This window comes from Rhizopus delemar, genomic scaffold (assembly GCF_000149305.1).
Source record: "Rhizopus delemar RA 99-880 supercont3.14 genomic scaffold, whole genome shotgun sequence".
Lineage (NCBI taxonomy): Eukaryota > Fungi > Mucoromycota > Mucoromycetes > Mucorales > Rhizopodaceae > Rhizopus > Rhizopus delemar.
Window position 1 is genome coordinate 957,081 of NW_027137840.1, and position 19,566 is coordinate 976,646.

The following is a 19,566-nucleotide window of genomic DNA, read 5'->3' on the forward strand; positions in this document are numbered from 1 at the left end:
GAACAAATGTAGAGAGATCTTATTTCTATTCTTTTAAATACACGCTTATTCTTTGTTATAATATAAAGACATTTGCATTTCTATAAAGTATATTGGTTGTTATATTATGGTTTTCATTGAACAATGAACTTTCTATTGCTATACTCTTTTTTTTTTTTTTTACTATATCGGCTGAAGGAAAAGATACGATGCAAAAGGATTCCGGGCCAGGTATTTGTACTACGTGAGATCCAAATATAGCAATTAATGCGCCCGAATTTTCCGGATCGAATGGTGTAACTTTTATGGCCGTTACACGTAAACTCAGCTCGTGAATCGCATTACAACGGAAAAAAGCTACCTTTGGCGGACTAAAAAAGAGCGATTGCGTGCCCGTTATTTGTTACACATAGTCATCCGTTACCTCATATGATGCAAATAATTTTTCCGCTTTCAATGGTGGTATTTTTGAAGGTGTCACTGTATTACCTGACGAGCTACAGGCCTTCAAAGACGAAAAAATTACCTGGCTCACCGTCAACGGTGGTTACGGTGTGATAGCGGACCGGATACTACCCGTATTTAAAACCTATACACAACTGTCGATGCATTTGATGATTCTGCACCCTATAGTCACAAAACGAGCTTCAGTAGCCTTGCTTAAAGCTATAGTCGGGTGTATTAATATGTGAATATAACAACGACATGCACACAAACAATGAAATCTACACTGCTAGTAGTAGCTACCGAGTTGTAACCACGAGTGCTAATTTCCGAGTTGTAACCACGAGTGCTAATTTCCGAGTTGTAACCATGAGTGCTAATTTCCGAGTTGTAACCATGTGCATATTTGAGTATTTAATATGTGAAACATCGTGTTTAATTGCTGGTCAAATATCTATATAAAGTGACATACCTTTTTTCTTCCTTTTTTTTTCGTCTTTATTTTATTTACTTAATATGCCTCGTTTCAACTCATCTGCTTCTGTTCATTCAAACAACGGTGCCACTCCTCGTAGAGGAGGTCGAGTATCTGGTCAAGTAGTTTCAAGCTACAGGTCTTATCTTCCTCCTGCTGGTGACCGTGTTCTTGAAGCGCAAATAATTGTTAGTCCTGAAAGAGCATGGGAGTAAGTTAATTATAATAAAAAACATTACATTGCGATAGTAGGATTTTTTTTTCTTACTAACTCTTTACCTTTGTTTGTAGTCATCTTTTATCCGTAAACAACGCTTTTCATAGAACTAATGTATGTGGCATTGATGGCTGTCGAAGAATTTGCACTTTAAGAAATCGTGTCGACAGTGGAAGACTGACGTACTATTGTGCTGGTGGTCTTGAGATTGATGAAAATGGTGCTACTATTGGTCATGCTGGCAGAAAATCACGCGCTTGTACGTATAATTCGGTGTTCTACAATCGTAAATGCTTGACCAATTACACTCTTTCGGTGATGTATGACTATTTGAAGGACTCAAGCATCACCAATATTTGCAACTCTCATGGCATGAGCCGTCCTGCTGTGACTTCATTGGCAAATGATCTTCGTTTAATGATGCTCAGTGATTATAATGCCCATAATCGACAAGAGGAGCATAAGCTAGGCTCTAACGTAAGGTGTCACCATATACAAATAGATGAGTCTAAGTTTGGCAAGCGAAAAAACCATCGTGGTCATCGTGTAGAAGGCATCTGGGTCTTTGGTATGGTTGAATGCTTGGTCCCAGTCAATGAAGCAGATCGATTTTACACTTACACTGATCATCGAACTGGCGAACAAGAGCTAAGACCTAGGTATGAAGCAGGGCGCAAATTCTTTTGCACCGTCCCTAATCGGACAGCGGCAACACTCTTGCCCATCATTTATGATAACTGCCAGCGTGGGTCAACCATTAGATCTGATGGATGGAGAGCATATTCCGGTCTGCACCCTAGGGAAGAGCGTGACGAACATACTGGCGAGATACTTGACAACACAAGCGCCTACAATGATGGCAACTTCTTCTTTGCTAGACATCAGGTTGTCAACCATTCCTTAGACTTTGCCACGGTAGATCAAGTCCAAGGTAACCAAGGCTCATTTTCTGGTTTGCCCATATCGGGAAAAATTCATACCAACATGATTGAAAGTATGTGGGCTCCTCTAAAAGCATTTATCAAGCCTCGTAATCGAACCAAAGAGAACTGTTACAAGCGCATCCTGGAGTACCTTTGGCGAAGCGAAAATGCAGGTAGTGTAAAGCAGTGCTTTGAACGTATGATTCGTGAGGTGGCAATGGATTCGAATACAGCTCAACAGTCTGCTGAAACTGAAAACTGGTTTACCCGCGGTGTTGATGGCAATTCGCCTTCTGTGTCAGCTCGAATTGCAGCTAGAGATGCTCGCCGTTTTGAAGCATGGGTAGAACGTCGTCGTGCCCGCGATGCTAGGGAATTGTTAGAAGAAGAAGCGATACTATCGGACAATGACAGCATTATTGGTGGCCCAGATGGTGAGGTCATGCAGGATCATATTCTTGAAGCACGAAGCAGTTTGGGTCAGTCTGGCATTCAAGGTTCTATTGCTGCAGATAATGGTGAAGCAGGAGTCCCCAGCCCAGCAGCTATTCGTTCGATCGGTAGGCCTAGAAGTGAACGTCGATCAGTAGGCAGACCAAGAGCTGTTGCACCTTCTGTCAGTAATCACCCTGGTAGTGGCAGGCGTTCAGTTGGTAGACCAAGAGCTGGAAATCGATCTGTAGGAAGGCCTCGACGTGGTTGAAGTCTAAGCGATCGTTTCTCTAATCATTAAAGAACCAATGTATAGCTTTTATTGAATTAAATATGGTTTAAATTTTATGTTATTTTTCTTTAATATGGTGACTTTTTATGATAATCTTCTAGCTTTTATGCTTTGAAACAAATAAAACTTTATAAGTGAACACAATACTTAACATGGGTATGTCCTTTTTTTGTATGTGCATATTCAATACGCATCAACAAGCTTTGTATTGGAATTATAATGTTATTGTGGAATAGGCGTGTTATTTCTCTCGATTAATAAAAGTAATAAATGAGTCGAAAAATCGATGAGTCTCTTGAACCTCTTTATTGAGTAAGGACGAGAGAGAGAGCCCATTCAATACAAACTACGTCTTAGAATATAATAATGTGATTTAGGGTCCGAGGTAGTACGGTATAAATTGTGTGGGCTGTTTATCGTATATAGCACTTTGGGCTATATATGATATACAGTCAAATTATTAGTTGAAGAATCTTTTGAGTGATCTCACACGACATTAAGAAAATTATTAAGGTAAATACGACAGTTATAAAGAAAAATCCCACTTTGTATATTGAACAACTAAAACTGACGGTCTACTATGTTGATAAGGTAAAGCTGTGACTTATTCCCCAAGCGTTCCTACATTATACTTTACATCTTTAAAAGCTTGACTGTTTAAGAATAATAATGCTTCAACGACACGGTGATGATATATTAGCGAGTATGTTTCTCAATAGAGCTCTGTATTCTTCATGTTTTGACAGGACAATAGGATACTGTCTTATGGCACCGGGTTAAATGTTCACAGGTTGGGTTAAATAAGAGTTGATTATGATAATTAGTAACTACGTTTAATAATATGTCTCTGTTCATACATAAGTAGTTGGTTAATAAGATTAGTATATATAATTGTTCCTCTGCGTGTCAAATTATATCGGTGGTAGCTATCTTTAGTTATCTAATCTCAGATGTCGTATTTACCCCATTAAATACTTATTATTCGTATGAGATTACTCAAATCTTATATAAAAAATAACAAGTACTGGATACATAATATTATATATTACATATTCTCTAAGACTCATTTACAATATTAACCATATACAATATTTATATTATTCAAGTTCAATACTAAAATTGACCTTGAACTCACTTCGGTCCCTGAATAATCTTATTTCCTATATAAAGGCGTAGTTTGATTAAATGGGTTCTCGCGAGCGTCTTGAAATCTAATAAAGAGGTTACATAGAGACTCATTCACTAGTTTTTCAAGCACTATCTCCTTTTAATTCTCAAATTTTTATCTGCAAATATCTCATCAGATCGTACTCGAGCTAATATAAGCACTCTTCAAATCGTTCTTCAATAAAAACATTGGACTGTAGCACCATCGCTCAGTCTCGTCAATTTTTGTTGTTTCTATTTTTATTGCTAAAGCACTTTGTTGTAGAACAGAGTCTGATTATAACGGACATTGAATAATCACAACTAAAAGAAGTATATTAAAATTGATAAAAGATAATAATTTAAATCTTTATTAAATAAAATATACTCTTCTTCTTTTTATATAAAACTATCACTGTTAAATTCATTCTATAAAGTAAACATGAACAATAAATAAGTCATGATCTTTACTATTCATCATTTCTGTAAATGAATAGTAATGGATCAGGTACCTAGTCAACTTTGATCTGACTGGAGGCATTTCATATAAATATATCTTTCCTCTCAATGAAGACGGGACAACTCTCCCAGATCAGTTAAAGAACAATGAGATCTATAAAAACAACGAATTAAAAATTTTCATAATCGATTCAGTGATCATTCTTCAGTCAAACATGTCAATTATTGAATCTACGCTCATAGCTACTCATTTATCCGCCAACTGATAGAAGAATATAAAAAGTAGACTTTGTAATGATTTCTTTTTAACAATTAAGGTTGTCTTAAAGTTCAGTCTCAAAAAGTATTCTTTAGGTTTTACTGCTACCTTTAAATTACTTTACCAGAACATGACACACTTAACCAATGTAGCGTTTTAGTGGTTTGAAGCCCATAGCTCCTGAATACTATTGTGGCCTCTTCATACGTATCATTGTTCGTTGCAGAATCATCAAATGCATCGACAGTTGTGTATAGGTTTTAAATACGGGTAGTATCCGGTCCGCTATCACACCGTAACCACCGTTGACGGTGAGCCAGGTAATTTTTTCGTCTTTGAAGGCCTGTAGCTCGTCAGGTAATACAGTGACACCTTCAAAAATACCACCATTGAAAGCGGAAAAATTATTTGCATCATATGAGGTAACGGATGACTATGTGTAACAAATAACGGGCACGCAATCGCTCTTTTTTAGTCCGCCAAAGGTAGCTTTTTTCCGTTGTAATGCGATTCACGAGCTGAGTTTACGTGTAACGGCCATAAAAGTTACACCATTCGATCCGGAAAATTCGGGCGCATTAATTGCTATATTTGGATCTCACGTAGTACAAATACCTGGCCCGGAATCCTCTTGCATCGTATCTTTTACATTGTCCACTTAATCTATTTTTTTTTATTTAGTCCTTTTTTTTTTCAAACACGACTATTTTGTTACTTTCTGTTACACATTTCTAATGACCTAAGCTAAAAACCACAGACTGCCTTCCTAATATGTATTCTTCTGAACAAAATAATCGCAAAATGCTTTTGATTTCCGCATTTTGCCCTCAAAAATAAAAAAAAGAAGACATCGGTCTTTGAACAATAGAGAGAAACAGGATTTACAAAAAAAGATCATCTGTAAAAAAAAAGACACTTTTTTAAAACATGAATAACTTTATGAATACTTACCCTACAAAAACAATAAAAATATTGTTCAATTCTTTATTTTTTTCGCATTTAAATCTTTTTTCAAATTTCAAAAAGGTGCAATACAGCAAGATATAATGGTATCTCATAAAAAAATTATAAAATCTACGGATCTATAATTGTTAGGTCTGCTAAAATTCTACGTCAAAGTCCCCACATTATTTGCAGTGGACACTGCACATAATTGCTATATATAGAACAATATATTTGACAGAATATAATCAGATATTTCGAGTTTACGTCAATATATTTACAAATTTCATAAAATATATACTTCGTGTATTTTGCTCTAAATGTTAAGATATGTATGTGGAATACCGTGTTACTTTTGGTGACGCGCCGCTTCATTGTTCTTTCTACGATGATACACAAACATAACACCTTTCTATTGGACCTTACATGCTTGCGTTTTTCTTTGATACTACTCCTTTATTGGTTTATTGCCTTTAGTAATACTTCCTTATACGTCTATTTCTCTTGAATATTACTTCTTTACTGGCTTATTGCCTTTTCGCAATACTTTCTTATTGGCTTATTATGATTATATATAACTCTGGATGGTTTATATTAGGAAATAAAATAGGCTTAAAATACGGTATTATTGGTTAAAAATTTAGTTTTATTCGTTTATTTTGGGGCTTTATCGTCATATTGATTATATATTATTGGTTCATTTGTTTATTAAAAATGATACAAAAAGGCGGGAAAAGGAACAAGGGATCGATGGGAATAATGAAACAACACCTTTAAACGGTAGATACCAAAAATTTTTTTTTTCAAAATTGCACTTACCTAGACCTCAGAAGCAGCAAACAATACAATATAGCAGACAAAACAGGCAAAACAAACAAATGCAATGAAGCAGAGTCAAAGAGATCAGAAGCAAAAGAAAGATGAAGGCAGTAGACTAGGCAGTAGACTAGGCAGTAGGAAAGTAGAATTGAAACTGAATAAAATAAAAGATTAATTACAGTGAAACATGATGTACCCGACTTTCTTACCTTAAACCTCTTTAAAAACTAGAAGACGATATCAAGGAGTTCAAACAGCTTCAGAATCAAGCTTAGAAAACTAAATTTGAATGTTAATAAAGACAATGAAAATTTAGAAACTTACGTACCACATAAACAGATACAGAAAGGACTCAAGAACTTATAATAGCCATAAGTATATCTATGAATTTTTAATAAAGTACATTAGAAAAAAAAATTTTTTTTAAAAAAAAGAACAACTTACCTGGGATAACAAATCAAAAAAAAGAAAGAAAGAAAAGAAAAGATTGATCTGAGACATCAATCCTTTTATAGATTTTTTGATTTGTATAGAACTGAGTTTACAATTGAACGCAATAGTATTTAAGGTGTGTTCAACTTCAACGTTAAGTTTCTTTACTTTTTCTTCAAAGTACCTTATAACATTATGTCTGACCGTATTATCGAATTCAACCCTGCTCCTGTCAATGCTCGTGGCTCTAACTCTGCTGGGCAGCCAATTGCTCTTCCTTCCCGTGCTGTTGTTCCTGAGTTTGTGTCAAGTGATGGTATTCTTGATAGCTTTGCCTATCCTAGACCTGGTTACCCCCCTATGACCAATGTCCAGAAGCGAATGCGTGAAGCTGAAGATGTTGGGCGTGATGAAGCTTCTCTTTCCTTCTCCATTTATCTGGATATGAGAAAGGAAATTGACACTTTGAAGGAGATGTTAAGAAAAGAGCAGGAAGAAAAGCGTGCCTTGCAAGTGGCATTTGCCAAGGTCAAAGAAGCCTACAGCGAGCTTGAACAAGAATCCAGCAAAAGTGCAAAACCAATTGCAACAGCGATTAAGGTAAGATTATTAATAATTTAAATTTAAACAAGTGTAATAATTACTTTTTTTTTCTTTAATTTTAGGATGCTGTGAGGAATCATTACAATGATTTACCTCCGTCATCTAAGTACGATCTCAGCAAGCCTCTAAAGTCTGTTGAGAATCAAAAAGTACTTAAGCTGTTGCAAGAGTATGTCAATAGCCATTATGCGTACAAGCATACCAATGGCCGCGATTTGCGGAAATACCTTGAAAGGCAGTATTATACCAAGAAAGCTGGTATGGCTGGAGAGGAGGTTGGTGTTGTCGACGAGTTCGTAAAGAAAAGAAAGGCTGCTAAAACGACTCGAAAAAACAACGTAAGGACAATAAAGGCTATTGCTATTTTATAATTGATTTTTTTTTTAGAAAATCAAAACACGGAAAGCAATGTATGAGCAGCACAAGGATCAAGGCGTTTACAACAACTATCCGAACTGCGAGTACTTGCTTCAACAGCAGTACATGTCTGAAGAAGAAGACATGTATAATAGCGATACAATGGATAAGGTAGAGGAAGTTCTTCTGGAGCAAAATCCAGATAGAACAACTCCTTTTACCGAAAAGGAACGCATGTCTGTCTTGTGTACAAAAACCATTGATTATTTTGAAGTTCGTGTACCAAAGTACAGATCACCAGCAGTAAGTTTAATTAATATCTTTTTAAGCGCAATCAGCTCATTATCCAATATTTAGTGCACTGAATTCTTCAAGCTGTTGGATGATCAGATAGCAAGTGACAGGGCCAAGAGACAAAGGACTGGAACCAGCAACATTCAGTCTCTTCCTCGCATTCGAAGAGAATGTTCGCTGCCTGTTCCTGACTTCGTCAGAAAAGAAAATATAATTGAAGAGAGTATCGCTTGGGCTTTTGATTCTGAAATGCAGTTGGATGAAGACGACTTCCAGTTTTAAAAAAAATTATAAAATGAACAAAAAAAAAATAAAAAGAAATGCGGTGTTTGGATTTTTTAAATTTTAATTTTTTTTTTTACTTTTACTTTTTTTATTTTACTTTATTTTTTTATTTTTTTATTTTTTTTACTTTTTACAAACCAATGGTTTTTCTTGGGAGAGGTAAAAAGACAACATGATTATCAGGATAACCTTGCTTCATAGCAACACAAGTAAAGATACGCGATACTGGAAGAATACAGTCTGAACCAGCTGGTCGAAAAGAGTTGTGGTAGTACGCGGCACCAAGACATTCAAATCCTCGAAAAGGATGAAGAGGAGCGTTATACCAACGTACAAAAGCAAAGAGGTGTTCATCAAAAGCATTTGGGGCAAAGACCCGACCATTTGGAATTATAGTTTTCTTCATTTGAAGCTGATGGCTAAAATAATACTGAACTTCACCAATTCGCATCTCAGCCTCTTTTCCAGGAATAGTAGGATTACAAGCGACTTCAATATAGCAACCACGAGTAGTACGCGATGCTTTTGATCGATACGTTTGCCCAAGAATTTCGATTTCAGCGAAAACAGAAATATCGGGAAGTACCATTGTAGACAAGTCATCGTGGTCTTCTGGAATAAGCGCACTTGCGAATGTTCGATCAGTATATACAAGTCTGTAAAAGGCAAGAAGGTAACCATAATGGGCTTGAGTCAATCTATTAACACTAACTTTGTGTCTAGCAGAAGCTTGTGTATCAGGAGGTAGAATTTCAGCACCAGTGAAGGTATCATTCAAACGTAGAGGAGCACTGACAAATAAGCTGAAATCAAAGCTGGTTGAAACAGATGAAGCAACAAGGGAATCAGAAGGCGTTGGTGACAAATAGACAAAGGAAGACATCATCACTGGATTCTGTTTAATTCCTTGTGGTAAGTTACGGATGTAGTCACCATAGTGTACAACAGAAAGGAACTTCTTCATGTATGTAACTTCGAATGCTGTTTTGTAGTTTACCGTCATCTTCTTAATGTCACCATTAAGTCTTTCAAAGCCATACAACCAAAATGCATAGATTGGACCAAAGTCTTGAATGGAGTCCTTCAAATGTAGATGAAGATGCATATTTGGAGTAACCATTTCTGGACCATACAATTCAGCAACACCAAGGACAAACTCATGGAATAGCTTGTGTGCTATCGTGGCTTCATTTTGGGTAATGCATGGACGACATACGATATGACAGGCCTGTACAAACTTTGCCCAGTTTTCTTTATGACGGACTGGAAGACGAGACTTGAGCAAAAGAGGAGAAAGAGCAAGACACCAGGTTCTCCATTCATCAGCCTTTAAGTCAGAGAAATCGCTGGCAATTTTCTGATTGATTGGCGTGTATTGTGCTGGCAATATAATATCATTTGCTTCTTTTTGCATTTCTTTCAAGTCAGCATCAGTCAGGTATAATTCATGGGTAAGGTCACAAATAGTTGTACGCCATATTTTAACCATTTTCTTTGCTGTTCCAAGGAAAAGACCATGCATAGGATCAATGGCAGTACAACGAACAAGATCAAGATATTCCAAATCATGTAAGGCAGAGAACCGAGTACCAAACTTCTGTTCCAAGTCGGCTCTTTTTCTCTTGGTGGTTGCTTCTTTCCAATTTTTTGCATGGTAACGGTTTTCAATATTGGTACGAAGTGACCAAGCATCAATATCTTCAAGACCAAAAGAAAAATCACGTTGAAGATTTGTATTATAACGAGCAGGAAATGCTGTTGAGCACTTGTTACAAGGTACAGTGGCATTGAATGAAGTAAACCCACTAACCTTTCGGCTAGCAGGAATATCACAAGCAATCAAGAACAGAGCAGCACGAACTTGAACAGGCACGTTAGGAGATTCAGCTGTACAGGTAAAAAAGTCACCATAGTAAAGCTCCTTCAGATCATTTACCAAAACTTGTAGATAGTTGTTGATTTGTGTGTCCTTGGGTTCTTTGGGACCAGAAATAACGCAAACCAAGATGATATTTTCTTTTTTGTATCTGATGGATCTTGGAAGGTTATTTATTGTCAAGTAGATAGCACCAACAGAGTACACGTTTCTTTTGGATGACTGAAACCAATCGACATTCAACGTAAAAAGAAGAGATCTAGCTTGACTGGTAAATAAATTACCATCTCTATCTTTGAATTCATTCCAAAGTTGACCATCATAGATATCATACATGGTGTTGTTATGACGAGTACGATAGCGCCATGCTTCTATTGCTGATTCAAAGCCTGGTCGAGAGAACATCACAGTCAAGGCATACTTGATGGAATTGAATGCAGAGACCTTGTTGGCGTACATTTTGCTTGCACCAATCGTAGCAGGCTTGAAGAGTGAGGCATTACATGTGATGCGAAATTCAGAAAAGGTGCACTTCGAATCACAGTGTACTTCTTCAGGCTGGTACAGGGTATGGCATTCAGGACAGACAACAAGGCGAAACATACCTTTGTAGGTATAGTCAATTCCAACAGCATTTCGAAGAGTGTCCAACTTGGTAGGGAAGATTGGTTCATAATGTAAGAGGACAACAAGATCATTAGCAAATTTCATAACTATTTCCGCAGCATATTCAGAAATGAAAAACAGCTGGAAATACGTCAAGAAAATTGCTATGAAAGCAACAACATCACTTTGGAATCCTTCAAGTTTAACTAAACGTTTGACAAAGTAAGTATTTTATATTTTATTAAAACAATTCTAGAAGGTTTTTACCTTTGGACACATTGAATTCGACAACATCCATACAACTAGAGGCATCATCTTCATCATTTTCAATGACTTGCCAATTAGAAAAGTCTTCATCACCATTATTCTCAGAATCATTTTCACTTGATGGAATCACTTCATTATTGGTGTTAACTTCTGGAATTATTTCTGATTCACCTGTTTATATGATGCGTTAGCAAAAAAACTATCTTAATGTAAGTAACAAACCTTTAACAGCTTCTTTCTTTCTATGGCGAGCAAGAGTCCATTGCGTAACAAATTGGTACTTGCCTGCTTCTCCTCCAGAGCATTGGGCGCAGTAACAATGGAATTTGTATGGGCTTGAAGAGTACATTATAAATACAATAAAGAACTTGCGTTACTAATTATATACTGTTTGATTTACAACAACAATTGATGTTATTTATACTTTTTGAATATGTAAATTTTTACCGCTATTTCTATTCATCGGTTAAAATAATGATACAAAGAGAATGGGAAGATTCAGGAAAGATAATGGATAAATATGACATGTTGTCTTCTTGACGAATCAATCAATGATGATGTGAGTTGTTTATTGATTTAACAATATTTATCAAATAGGATTACATTGATGTACCGTTCTTAAAAACAGGTCCCGATGTGATTCTTAAAATACCGATATGAACAACAGATCAAAGGTAATTATTGCAGAAGTCTCATATTTATTTATAGAGATATGGTTTTACTGTAAATCAATGATATTAAATTTATTCATGAGTACTTATTTTTTTGTATGAATACAATAACAGTTTTTATGCATTGATATGTCGCTTTATGAACTCCTTATATACAACTCCAAAATCAAAGAATAAGAATCTTTAACAAATTTCAATTGATGTTGCTATATTACGACATCATACAATTGCGACTAAATAATAATACATTTTTCATCGAGTAAAATCAATTCAACTTTTCTGTTAAAAGATTTGAATCTTTTCCCGTCATATTCAGTACTATATTGATTGGCTTACTTAACTGCACTACTTTACAAAAAAAAAAAAAAAAAAAAAAAAAAAAAAAAGAAGAAGAAAAAGAAAAAGAAAAAGAAAAAGAAAAAAGACAAAGTGATGATATTCTTAAAGTTGGGACAAAAAGCACATAAATTAGCATAGATACATTGAATAAGAAATTGAAATTAGCAAACAAAGGTAAATGAATTAACACATTTCTAATTGACATCTCAGTTAGATTTTTTTTTCTTGGTTGAAAAAAAACATTTCCAATTTCAGTGCAATTTCTAAAACCGCTTTCTAAAACCCAAAGTAAATCTTTGTATACTCTATGAATAAAACAAGGATCCTGTATGTAGGCTTTGTTCAACTTAAGGCAATTTGTAAAAGTAGGTATTCGTTTGAAATGTCATTTTTAACATTCTTTTTTTTTAACATGCAAGTAATTCCAACATTGCTTTTTTTCACATGCAAGTAATTCTGACATTGCAATTCTTTAATTTCAACATTACTTTTTTTTTTTTCTAAATCTCTTAAGATGTTCTATTTTATTTCATTAACAATAGCTCTTTTTTATAGTCTCTGCTATAAGGAATCTCAAAACATGTAAATTCGTTTGATGTTAATAATTATTGTTTCTTTTTGCAGTTAAAAATAAAAATGACTACCAAACCCATTCCTCCTTATTTTCTGCTTAGCTTTAGTCGTTTAAACATTGCCTTATCATCTGTGGTAGAAGTTATTTTCCTTGTGGTCAAAAAAAGGAAAATTGTATTTCTTTTTTTTTTCTTTTTTCCTTGTTCATTTTTATTTTATCTCTTATTTAACATTTGCATTTATTACTTCCTATGATATATTCTGTTGTTCCAATTGTAATCAATTAATTTTACTCTTCGTTGGATAAAATCATTGAGCCTATGTTCCCTTTCGCAACTTAAGAAATGTTGTTCTTTATCTTTTCAGTGTAAACAAACAATTTTTTTTATCTTTTTTTTTGGGTACATAAACTAAGCATACTTTTCTTTTTTCTTTTTTCTTTTTTTGCAGTATAGCAAATTCAGTATGCTTGATAAGAGAACGTCGCAACTCAAATAGTTATATGTCCGAGCTTACAATCCAATAGATATACTTTATTGGCCTTTGTTGAAATTAAAAAATCATACACTGGTTTTGAAAATTTTTCATTTTCCCAATTTAAAAGTTGCCATGGATTCATGTAGTACAAAAGAGACAAAAAAATTTTTACAAGAAATACAATTTCATTTTATTCAGTATGCAGAGTGTAAACATATATATATCTTTACAGATATAGTATATACTTTTTTCTAGCTTTTTTTTGGTACAAAAATTACATCTCTATTCTGAAAATTCAATTTCGTATTATTTTACACGATGTTTCACTGTTAAAATACCCGATGTATAATAATTTAGAATATAGGGTTTGGGTGCAGTGCGAGCCGGAATATTGAGTGAGGACTTACCTCTTTTGGCTACGACAAAAAGAAAACTGGTATCATGACCGAGTGGTCTAAGGTGTTAGACTTAAGATCTAATCCACGTAAGTGGGCGTGGGTTCGAACCCCACTGATATCATACAGTTGATTACTTTTATCATGTTTGATCACGAATAGTCTTTTTATAGTGTTGTAAGGAGAATGATGAAGACATCTATAAAATTTTGGACGGTACAACTGACTTTGAAATCGACTTCAGTAATTTAACTGAAATACACAACATCGACTCAAGTAAAAATATCAACCTTATTTCTTTTTCTTTTCCCTCTATTATTTTTATATTGTAGTGTAAGGATGCAGATTATAAATTTTGACCCGAAGGTACTGTAACACAATGCAGCAAACTTTGGCAGCATTCGACTTTTCTCTCTCCAATTAGTTTAAATCCAGGAACATACAAACAAATACGTATGAATACAGATAAATCCAGAAAAATACAAAAAAATATAGAATATCCATAAAATCATCAAAAACAGCATATAATCAGAAAAACCAAAAACATATAAATAACTTCAATATTTCTTATACTTTTTACTTACTTTTGTTCTTACTTACTTTTGTTTCTACATAACCTTGTTTCTACTTACTTCATATTACTTTTTGATTATTTCAAATAAATATCATTCAAAGTAAATTTCTTTTATTTTTCTTTTATTTTACTTAACATCAAGAACAAGAAGTCCCTTGAAGCATATACACTTCATTGTAATCCCTATTATATTATCTTTTTATTTTACTTTACTCAAAACAGTTTGATCTACTTAACAAGATCTGGCGGTCACTTATTACAAGCGAACTTATATTCAATTTATTACTCTTTTTGGAATCAAAACCTTTGATCTTATATCAAGACTTATTCAGTACAAACCTATTTATACTACAAAAACCTTACACAATCCAATCATCACAGTACATAAAAATTAATGCAAGGCACAAAAATTAAAAGGTGCATTAAAATCAAGGCATGCTTTAAATTTAAAGCATGTTATAAAATTCATAAAAACTATAAAAGCAATTAATTCACTTACTTTTGACAAACTTACTTCTGACATACTTTACTTTTGATTATTTTTAAATAAATATCATTCAAAGCAAATCTCTTTTATTACTATTACTATTTTACTAAACATCAACAACAAGTCGAGTCCCTTGAAGCCAAATATCTTCATTGTATCACTGTTAAAGCTCATATCAAGCTACTATTACCTTTATATCAAGACTGATCTACTTTAAAACAAGATCTGGTGGTCACTCCTATCAAGAAAATACTCAAATATAACTTTACTTCATATTCAAAACTACTTTAAACCTTTTATAAATACACAAGGCCTAAATAGAAAACAAGCTATTACAGTAGTGTAACACGCAAGAACAAAACGGCGGAATTTAAATCGTTGCAGTTTATAACGAACGCCTTACAGTTTGCAACAACCACCTTACACTATACAACAACCGCCTCTTATGTTATAACAACCACCCAAAATACCAAAAACATAACAAAAGCATAAAATCCAAAAACATATAAATAACTCCAAATAATAATCACAAAAATACTTCACTTCTTATTAACTTCTTACTTACTTCACTTCTTATTTTACTTTTTCTTTTTATCAAATAAATATTCTTTTAAAGAGGCAAATTATCTCTTATTTTATTTAACATCAAGAACAAGAAGTCCCTTGAAGCTATCATACTTCATTGTAAAACCCCCTTTTATTTATCTTTTTATCTTTTTTTTTATTTTACCTTTATCAAAACAGTCTGATCTACTTTATAAGATCTGGTGGTCACTATAACAAGCGAATCAAGCCAAATCTGACTCATATAAAAGCAACTCTTATATCAATTACACCCAAATCTGTTTATTTAAACCTTAACTCAACACTCCCAAACAGAGAAACTACTATAAACCAAATCATTACATTTGGTGGTCACTACGAGGGACAAAATCGAAAAACTACAACAAAATCACATCAATAAATCAAATTAAATCAAGAATCAATCCAAGAAATAATCACATCAAATCGAATTAAAGAAAGAAAGAAAAAAATTTCAGAAACCAACAAAACAAGTCAAAAGCAAACAGAAGATACTCAAAATCGAATCAACAATTTCAAGACACTTATTATCAACAATGACATCAACAGGACCTAACGTGTTGGCCCCAGTCAGCAACCAAAGCGTAACCCAAGGATACCTTCCCAGGTTAATTGAATTTCACGGCTATGAAGGAGAAGACTTCCGACATTTTTTGGAAATACTTGAATCATTTCTTGCAATTAGCAATACGTACAGTGATTCGAGAAAACTCGTCATCCTCAAGTCACAATTACAACGCGCAGCAAAAATATATTACGAAAATGTTATACTCAAGAATACTCCTGAACTCACCTATGACGTGGCTATTGAAAAGTTAAAAGACCACTACATAACACCTGAATTAATACAGAGTTATGAACTGGAATTTAATGAAATGTACCAAGGAGAACAAGAACATCCGCAAATATTTCTGGCTAGACTACGAGAAGCAGCTGATCTGGCGAATATTACTAGTGAAGAGGTGATTCAAAGTCGGTTCCGCGCTGGCCTTTTAAGGGAAATTAAACAATTCTGTATCCAAAGCAGCTCCAAAACATTTCAAGATTGGATAAATTATGCTGAAGGATGGTGGAATGCAAACAGACTGTTTTGCCAAATATGAAATAGAAGACAAAAACTACAAAAAGACGATAGTTGTGAAACTAAAGATTATATATGACTTTATTAATAAAAATGTTGAGGGTATTTATACTTTTTGAATGTCTGGGTCTTTACCGCTATTTCAATTGATCGGTTAAAAGAATGATATGGAATATAAGGAAGGATAGTGGATAATCAATAGCCGCTGTCTACTTGATGAATCAAGGGACAATGAAGTAATTAAACTATTGATCTAACGATAATTATAGAATAGGATTGAACTGCCGTTGTTGTAATCAGGTTCCGATATAGTCTTTTAGAACGCTGGTAGGACAACAGGGCAAGATTGGCTATTGCAGAATTCTCACGTTTATTAATAGAGATCTGGTTAGACTATAATTCTGTAGTATCCAAGTTTATCCATGAATGTTCACTTTATTAGTTGTGTGGATACAACAGACGGTACGGATGAATATAAAATCCTCTAGTTCCGTGATTGGATATTATGGCTAATAATAATATCTCAGTTAGGATAAAGGTTTACATGACTTAATGATGATCCGGTAAGTAATTGTCATTCCTTATTCAACATGCTCATATCATCAATAAATTATATTACAACCACGCCATCATTTGACTGTGTGAAGTTAATATGAATAAAGCTTAATATAAAAATCTAATCAAAGTCTTTTATTGATCTGTGTTGGGAATAATGTTATAAATGATTCCAAAGTTATGTCAACATATTATTTAGGATCATATGAGATTCCTTTTACTAAAATAAAGTGACTATAATCTTATGTATCCTTAACACTTTCCACTTTGTACCAGCTTTAGTTACCTTCAGCCCAACATTGATGACACCAAGGGAACAAATCGCGCCTAGTATGGAAACTGGCGGTCCCCTGGTGGTTGCTACTACAACTTTTGCAGGCTCACCTTTCTTTGATCTGCCCTGACTTTTTACAGTATGAAGGTTGAATCCAGCTTCATCAATGAAAATACAGTTTTGCATAAAACTGATATTGGAGTCTTTAATCCACGCCTCAACAGCTCTAAATCTTAGTTCAATAACGTCAGGAGAGTTTCGTTTGGCAGGAATCTTTGTAATTCTCTTTAACGTGTAAGACCAGCTTTCTTTCAGGTGTTTATCCACGCCAGATTTAGAAATACTCAAGCCCTCAAATTTATCACTGAGGGCGTCAACCATTTGATCTAGCGTGACTACCGGGTTATTATCAATGAATTCTTCCAAAAACTTCGTATGCTCTTTCTCTAGCTTGCGAAGGTGCTGGTTCTTTTTTGGCTGCTCTTCAATAGCATCATCTACTTCTAAAGCCTCTTCTTTTTTGGATGCTTCTTTTGCTGCTTTAACCCAAGACTTCAAGGTAGATACAGGTATAGCATACTTCTCTCCAACCTAGCGGTAACTAAGAGAGGTAAACATATACGTCTGGACAGCCCTGTCCTTTTCTTTCTCTGTGTAATTCTGATACTGCTGTCTGTTAGTTTTCTTCTTAGCTCTTTTTTCTTCCACTATGTTAACTTGTGGTTCTTGAACTTGATTTGAGACTTCTGTATTGAAAACTTCATACATTTGAAATTTGTTTTGGTCATTAAACTCGTAGACATCGCCAGATTCACTCATTAACAAAAAATTAATAAAAGAAATTTTAGTTGAAAGCTCATTGCAGTTTGGTCGAACTTATTTTTATTTTTAGTCGAAAAGTTCTTTCTAATTTAGTCGAAATAAAGGTACACAAATGGACGAAATAAGCAAGTTCATTTGGTCGAAATGAGACGTCACTTTTGGTCGTAATTTATTTTCTATTGGTCGAATTTAGTTGCCGATTTGGTCGAAATGGAAGTGGAAAGAGGCTTCTTTCCACTAACGTAATGTTACACGGACAGACAACCAATCAAAACTCGCCATCACCGTCTTCGACAAGGCATGAACCACCTGCATCTACCAGGACAACCACATCAGCTGAACTTTGGAGAACTTTTACAGCCCACGCAAGAGGATTTCGAGGAGCTAACCTTACGGTATTTGAGAATGTAGAAGCAAAAGCAGCTGTTAGAGATCGTAATCAGGACCAACTCTGGGTACAATCTAATGAAATGAACAGTGCAGTCTTCGACCTGAAACAACTTTCAGTTCTGCCTGCAGATTTCTATGAAGCTCTCGCCAATCAATACCCCTCCACTATTGGGCAGTTCCAGTGCGCCAGGGAGCCATTAATGGGTCATTATTGCTTTTGATTCCGCAGAATCTCGCACAGCCGCTTGTAGTGTTGGTATAGCAGTTGGGGGTTACACCGTAATCGGCACGCCTACGTTACCTCCTATTAGCTCCATTTACCGAGTTTCGCTTGAAAAGTTACCTTTGATGAGACCAGACAGTTTAACTCCACTTCTAACTGAGGCGCTCTCTCGCTACGGTACAGTCCTTCATGTTGGTTTATATCGCGATCCTGTTAGTCGTCTTTTCTTCGGTAAAGGCTATGCCCTTATCGATACCGCGCCTGAGGATCGCACCGTCCTCCCTCTCAGTCACGAAATTGATTTAACGAGCCAACGACTTACACTACCTCAAAAAATTGTTCATTTTGAACCGCCTTTTACACATTTCGTACTGAATCTGCTTCGCATAATCCCCAATCAGCGCTCAGCACAAACCATTATGAAACACTGCTTCTCAGCTATTTACTACACTGTAAGCATATCACGTGCTATGCGTAAATGCTGGAAAATATCCAATCAAAAATCAAAATCAAAATGAACAATTTTTTGGGTTTTTTTGAATATGAACTAAATTTACGCCTATGTTCCCAAATAACATAGGACTAACTCGTGACTGCTATCATAATTTTTACCCGTGACTACTTCTGCTATTCCAAGGCAGCCCTGGTCGATTTTGTTTTTTTTGCTTTCCCATTGTAATCTCTCATTGCTCCATCTCGACATTTCAAGTAATGGTAAATTGCGAAATTTCAGAAACCCAACGAAATGCAATTATTTCTGCTTTAAGAAGAAGAAAGTCGTACGATGCTATCAGCAACGAGTTACATGTTTCTAAAGGGTCTATTTCGAACATTGCGAAAGAAGTAGACCATCACTCCGTATTGCAAGCAGGTCAACCCAAGAAACTTAACATATACGACGCGCGCCTTTTATGGCGCAGGTTCAATGCTGGTGTGTACAAGACCGGAGAGCTCGCTGCCAGAGACTTAAGTGGCTTAGGTTCGGATATTTGCAGCCAGACCGTGCGAAACCTTCT

The 19,566-nt window shown here is 34.9% G+C and overlaps 7 protein-coding genes and 1 non-coding gene across 8 annotated transcripts; 5 read left to right on the forward strand and 3 right to left on the reverse strand.

Moving 5' to 3' along the window:
* Positions 1-939: 939 nt before the first annotated feature.
* RO3G_14707 (uncharacterized protein) lies at positions 940-2,741 on the forward strand (the record flags this gene model as incomplete). Its single annotated transcript, XM_067669291.1, has 3 exons — positions 940-1,109; positions 1,223-1,774; positions 1,916-2,741. 3 exons carry the CDS (start codon positions 940-942, stop codon positions 2,739-2,741), a joined length of 1,548 nt encoding a protein of 515 aa, XP_067525392.1.
* Positions 2,742-4,813: 2,072 nt separating this feature from the next.
* On the reverse strand, positions 4,814-5,355 carry RO3G_14708 (uncharacterized protein; the record flags this gene model as incomplete). The annotated part of the gene is made up of 3 exons (XM_067669292.1): positions 4,814-5,059; positions 5,229-5,289; positions 5,342-5,355. The coding sequence occupies 3 exons, from the start codon at positions 5,353-5,355 to the stop codon at positions 4,814-4,816; spliced, it is 321 nt and encodes a 106-aa protein (XP_067525393.1).
* A 1,659-nt stretch (positions 5,356-7,014) lies between these two features.
* Positions 7,015-8,136, forward strand: RO3G_14709 (uncharacterized protein; the record flags this gene model as incomplete). Its single annotated transcript, XM_067669293.1, has 3 exons — positions 7,015-7,419; positions 7,485-7,718; positions 7,810-8,136. 3 exons carry the CDS (start codon positions 7,015-7,017, stop codon positions 8,134-8,136), a joined length of 966 nt encoding a protein of 321 aa, XP_067525394.1.
* Positions 8,137-8,488: 352 nt separating this feature from the next.
* RO3G_14710 (uncharacterized protein) lies at positions 8,489-11,456 on the reverse strand (the record flags this gene model as incomplete). The annotated part of the gene is made up of 3 exons (XM_067669294.1): positions 8,489-11,046; positions 11,108-11,278; positions 11,330-11,456. The coding sequence occupies 3 exons, from the start codon at positions 11,454-11,456 to the stop codon at positions 8,489-8,491; spliced, it is 2,856 nt and encodes a 951-aa protein (XP_067525395.1).
* A 2,146-nt stretch (positions 11,457-13,602) lies between these two features.
* On the forward strand, positions 13,603-13,686 carry RO3G_19181. Its single transcript has one exon. It is a non-coding gene; the product is annotated as a tRNA-Leu (tRNA).
* Positions 13,687-15,741: 2,055 nt separating this feature from the next.
* On the forward strand, positions 15,742-16,308 carry RO3G_14711 (uncharacterized protein; the record flags this gene model as incomplete). The annotated part of the gene is made up of 1 exon (XM_067669295.1): positions 15,742-16,308. One exon carries the CDS (start codon positions 15,742-15,744, stop codon positions 16,306-16,308), a length of 567 nt encoding a protein of 188 aa, XP_067525396.1.
* Positions 16,309-16,789: 481 nt separating this feature from the next.
* Positions 16,790-17,934, reverse strand: RO3G_14712 (uncharacterized protein; the record flags this gene model as incomplete). Its single annotated transcript, XM_067669296.1, has 4 exons — positions 16,790-16,795; positions 16,906-16,962; positions 17,128-17,706; positions 17,833-17,934. 4 exons carry the CDS (start codon positions 17,932-17,934, stop codon positions 16,790-16,792), a joined length of 744 nt encoding a protein of 247 aa, XP_067525397.1.
* Positions 17,935-18,182: 248 nt separating this feature from the next.
* Positions 18,183-19,068, forward strand: RO3G_14713 (uncharacterized protein; the record flags this gene model as incomplete). Its single annotated transcript, XM_067669297.1, has 2 exons — positions 18,183-18,508; positions 18,579-19,068. The coding sequence occupies 2 exons, from the start codon at positions 18,183-18,185 to the stop codon at positions 19,066-19,068; spliced, it is 816 nt and encodes a 271-aa protein (XP_067525398.1).
* Positions 19,069-19,566: the final 498 nt, after the last annotated feature.